The following is a 4,827-nucleotide window of genomic DNA, read 5'->3' on the forward strand; positions in this document are numbered from 1 at the left end:
CCTCCATCCATATTTTCAGTTACAGGCTGAGTCATTTCTACCTTCTCCTCTCTGTCAATGCTGTCTGGTTTAATTAAAAAGAGCCAATTGTCAGATATTATCCAAGATTAACCTTCAGGTTGGATATAGCTCACTAGCATCGCTCACACCGAGGACCTATCCACATCATCATTTACACAGAATGCTTTGTGTGTAAATAAAATGGCCCCGTCCATGTTAAAATATATTTTTAAAAAATTACAAAACTAAATATCCTAAAGTATTTTTACAATCTTTATTTTACAGTTAAAACATGTTTATCAAATAAAGTCTATTGTTACAAACTAATCGGGGATCCCTTTAAAGTTGAAATAATCTATCAGAGTATTGCTAACTGTATTTTGCACTTGTAGTCTTACTGTAATTATATCTTGTCATTGAAAAAGAACAAATCCAATAAGTCTGCTGCTAATTTTACAATAAAATACCTGAAAAAAATATTATAAATGCATAAAAGCATGTCAGTGAAGATGAAGAACCAAAATCCTTAAAGTAAAAGTGCTGCACAAGTCATCATAAAAACAAATTTTGGATTTGGACTCCACATACGTTGTATTTTGCCAGTCTCTTGTCATGGTGTTGAAGAGTCTCTGTAAGCAAAGCTTATAATGAATGGCAGAGAAGCTGCCTACTGCAACACACCTGCCATGCTGAAGCTCTCTTTGTCACGTAGGGTACGCCTCATTAACACTGGACAGAGCTGACCCCTCCCATTCTCAGGTGAGGGGGAGCGGAGTGTATGGAAGAATTTTTCTGACTTTAATCAAGAGCGTATATTTTCAATTTGAGAGCAGGAGCAAATGTCTTTGCTCTTAAAACTTTATGTATTTGTTCTCAAAGGAGCGGTGCATGGATGTGTATTGAGGGAGTGAGAATCGTGAGCCGGGCAGTGAAAAGACTTGCATTGTTCACAAGTCTCAAACCACAAGTCCAAGTCAAGTCTCAAGTCTCTAACAGTAGAGACTTAAGTGCGACTCAAGTCCAAGTTCGAGTCCCAATCTCTGGTGTGTAGTCCTTACCATCTTCCTGCTTTTCACCATGTTCATCTTTGTCCTCCTGCGTGTCCTCTGTCGGTGGAGGAATGCTGATCTCTTCATCCTCTTCTTCATCTGAAACACGCAAAGGCAAATTACTTGATATAAACTTTGTTACAGCAAAAGGAAAATAAATCTGTAAAAATTTATACATCTTTATTTACCTGCTTTTTGATCAGTGTGTGACAATGCCTCTGTAGGGGTCTGTGTCTCTTTGGAGTAGGACACAGTTTCCCTCGGGACGAAATCCACCTGGGTCAGTTTGGACATGCCCAGTCTCACCGCTCCACGTCTAAACAGATTTGAAATAAGACGGCAGATTTGGGGTAATGAACTGAACCTTTTGCTCAAATCCTCCACGTATGGACATAAATATAATGGTGCGCAAACATACTGGAGGCACAGCGCTAACACGTTTAGACACATCTAAGATGAAACCACAAAAAGTTGGAAGACAAGCTAAAGGAAAGAGGAGGAGCAGTACCCCATCAGCTCAGAGTCGGAGTGGAGTTGCAGAGTAGAGGGGTCGGGATCCCAATGCAAAGTCCTTATACAGCCAAACCATCAGATGGTGTTAGTACGACAAAACAAAAAAGAAACAGGACAGAAGAAAAAAAAACAAGAGACACAAAAAGAAAGAGGAAAAGAAAACAAGAAAAACGGCAAAAGATGAAGCACACAGAAGATGTTAAGGTAAAAAAGAGAGTAAAAAGACAGGAACAAGAACGACGTGTTAGTTGAAAAAAAATAAACATCAGCGTGGCGGTGAAAAGGCAAAGAGACAGGTCAGAATTTAATAAAGTACAATTACCAAGTTAAAACACACAGTCTACATGCAGGTACTTGACTAAACATTAAAAATAGACTTAAAACAACCATCACCCCCCTTGTTTTTTTGGTTTCACACACACACATTCACACACAGACCTCGGTCCGGCGTTGCCATCCCCAGAATCCTGGCTTCCTGCATCGCTGCCCACTGATTTGTTGGAGGGAGACATGGGGGCAGGGACTAGGTAGTGAAACAGACATGTATCCTCTGTTACTACCCTCAGGGGCTGTGCTGTGAACACGTATGTGTGTTTGTGTGTGTTTGGCAGTGCGTGAGCCATGGTCAGTGAGTGAGGGAGCACGGGGAGTGAGACAGTGATTGTTTGGAGGGGAGGGAGGGAGGTACGCAACAGGTGTGTGAATGAGTGAGTGAGTGAGTGAGTGGATGAGTTTTCATGCAGTAAGGACACACGAGGACAGAGAGGGGAGGGGAGAGAAAAGAGAATGAACATAAATGGCAGGCAGGTTTTAGGTGTCATGCACAAAACATGTAATATACGTAGATAATTTATAGTGTGAGGAACGATGAGAGTGACAACAAACTAGGTCTAAAAGAGTTAGAAAGACCTTTGAAAATACATTAAGCAAATGAGCAGAGAGAGATGGGATATTAGGCAGAGGTAAGAGCGTCAAAAAAACTACACATTTACCATGAGGCATATCTGGGGTGATGCCAACACTCTGCAGCAAAGCCTCTGCTTCCCTCCTCTTCCTCTCCAAATCCGAGTCTTCGCTACCCACGGAGGAGCCTCCCTCAACCCCACGCTTCGAGTCCCCCTACAGAGCACGTTCACGGTCAGCATCACCACGCCTCAAAAAACACACACACCAGTTCAGGAAACGGTCCGGAATCACTCACATCCTTCTTTTTTTTCTCTTCTTCTTTTCTCTTCTTCTCCTCTCGAATCTGAGCAATGCGTTGTTTCTTTCGCTCCAGCTCAGCCTTCAGTTCACTTTTATCAGACATGCTGCCGGGGCAAGCCACAAACAAGCCTCAACAAACACTAATACAATTCTTTGTTTTGACTTTAAGCCATTGGTTTTAAATCAGTGTGTGCATTTTGTAAATATAAATAAATAAATAAATAAATAAATAAATAAATAAATAAATAAATAAATAAATAAACCTAAGTTGGAAGTGAAAATTTTCTAAGGTTTTCTAACAATGTGAGGGAGAATAAAAGGATTGTGATAGCAAATACACACATTTGCCAAAGGTTTTCACTGCCTTCATAGTTGCAGTTTTGATTTTTGCAATCATTTGAATAAGCTAACAAAATATAATTTGTTCTGCTTCAATATAAAGAAAGGGGGGAGGGGGGGCTTCTTAATGGTTTTGTCGGCAGTACAATGTAAAAGTTTATTGAAGGGAGAGTGAGACAGTTTCAATCAAAGTATTACAATTTAAATGCAATTTTTTTTTGATCAGACATTTCAAACATGTCAAAATTTCAGATATTTACTTAAATCAGTTTTCCAAAAATTGTATTAAATCACTGGGCATTAGTTGTTCTTTCATCCTTATTTATTATTTAATTGAGACTTAAAAATAGCTTTCTACAGTAAACAAACTTCACCCTGTAGCCCTGAGCTTGTCACACTGATAACATGTGAACAGCAACCAGAAAGTCACAACAATAATGTCTTAGTCTTCATCAGGCCCAGAATAACGGAGAGGTGTATAATGTACTAACAAAATGTAAGTCAACCACACAAACCCTCCTAACTGTTAGATTATCCTCAGTATTTGTATTATTTGTTATTTAAAGAGGTGACGGGACTTAACAGTGTCACGTAAAAATAAATAATTCAACAACTACTAGTTTTTTACATTTCAAATGCTGCTGATGTTGAGATGCTCAGGGCTGTAAACCCTGATAACCCCAGAACTAACTGCGAGGCCGCCTCGTCTTTTACTAATATTTGTTACTTTTGTCTAATATTTCAGCTTACCAATGTTGTCTTTGCGAGGTTGGACATATTTATCCTATCTTTCGGCTACACCTTAGCATCTCGAACTGTTAGCTAGCCGTGTTAGCATGCTAATCTCCATGGCAGCCAGCCAGCGGGCCTAAAGCCGGAGACTGACGGGAAAACAGAATATACCGATGGTCAAAGTTTACTGTTTTTGTAGCTCATATCAAAATAAACACAATTATAAGGAAGTTAACAATAATAATACCTGACGTCAGCAGTAAGGTTTAGGGACAAACGAGACAAAAGAACCCAGTTTTGAGGACGTTGACTCCCAGCACAAGATGATGGAGGAGAAGCAGACTGATGATGCTGGAAGAGACAGCAGTTTGACTACCGCCCCCTGCTGGTAGAAGTGGGAAAATATCTGAGCCTGCAGCTAATCAACTGTAGTTCTAGTCTCTAACAGTAAGGCGGGCTCCTCTGGGGTGGATGTCATTTTATTTTATTTTATTTTCAATAAAGGTTTTTTGCTTTTTAATTGAACATTTATTCAGAGTAAACACGAAGGTTAAAACTACCGATGAAGTTTGTTGAGCAGAAGCTGCTAAAACTAAAGCGCTGATGTTGATATGTCAATACTTCCGATTGCCCTTCAAAGTAAAAGCTTCTCAATCCGGACAAATTTCGTTGTTTTTTTTTTTTTTTTTAAGTGGCAGAACTGGTAAAGATAGAGACATTGTGAAGTTATTTAAATAAGTAATGAAACCACTATTTCTTATTTAAATTAATATTTTTCTATTGTTAGCCACTGAAATATTCACCTAAGAATAAATCACAACCTTAGATTTGTGTCAGTTTATAACAAATTTTGCTTTTGATCTCAATTTACAAAGGCTTGTTTTTTTGTATGTGTGTGTGTGCATTGCTTTTGAATTGTGACAAACCAATATCTTTTCCACTTTTCATTATATCTTTTTCTTTCCAGTCTTAAAACAACAAAAAAAAA

At 38.8% G+C, this 4,827-nt stretch overlaps 1 protein-coding gene across 6 annotated transcripts in view; it reads right to left on the reverse strand.

Moving 5' to 3' along the window:
- LOC106534901 (cytoplasmic dynein 1 intermediate chain 2) overlaps window positions 1-4,188 on the reverse strand; it is a 10,801-nt gene extending 6,613 nt beyond the window's left edge. The window contains exons 1-7 of one of the 6 annotated variants that reach the window (XM_014031688.1): window positions 4,087-4,188; window positions 2,764-2,872; window positions 2,555-2,681; window positions 2,001-2,085; window positions 1,558-1,620; window positions 1,238-1,365; window positions 1,059-1,148 (exon numbers count right to left, since the gene is read on the reverse strand). In XM_014031688.1, the coding sequence (XP_013887142.1) occupies window positions 1,059-1,148; window positions 1,238-1,365; window positions 1,558-1,620; window positions 2,001-2,085; window positions 2,555-2,681; window positions 2,764-2,871 (601 nt within the window). In that variant the 5' untranslated portion in view covers window position 2,872; window positions 4,087-4,188. Of the gene's footprint in view, window positions 1-1,058; window positions 1,149-1,237; window positions 1,366-1,557; window positions 1,621-2,000; window positions 2,137-2,554; window positions 2,682-2,763; window positions 2,873-3,857; window positions 3,942-4,086 lie in introns of those variants that run through there. The other 5 variants (XM_014031686.1, XM_014031687.1, XM_014031690.1 and 2 more) reach the window with 5 other exon arrangements.
- Between the last annotated feature and the right edge of the window lie 639 nt (window positions 4,189-4,827).

Source organism: Austrofundulus limnaeus, unplaced genomic scaffold, assembly GCF_001266775.1.
Source record: "Austrofundulus limnaeus strain Quisiro unplaced genomic scaffold, Austrofundulus_limnaeus-1.0 Scaffold1301, whole genome shotgun sequence".
Taxonomy (NCBI): domain Eukaryota; kingdom Metazoa; phylum Chordata; class Actinopteri; order Cyprinodontiformes; family Rivulidae; genus Austrofundulus; species Austrofundulus limnaeus.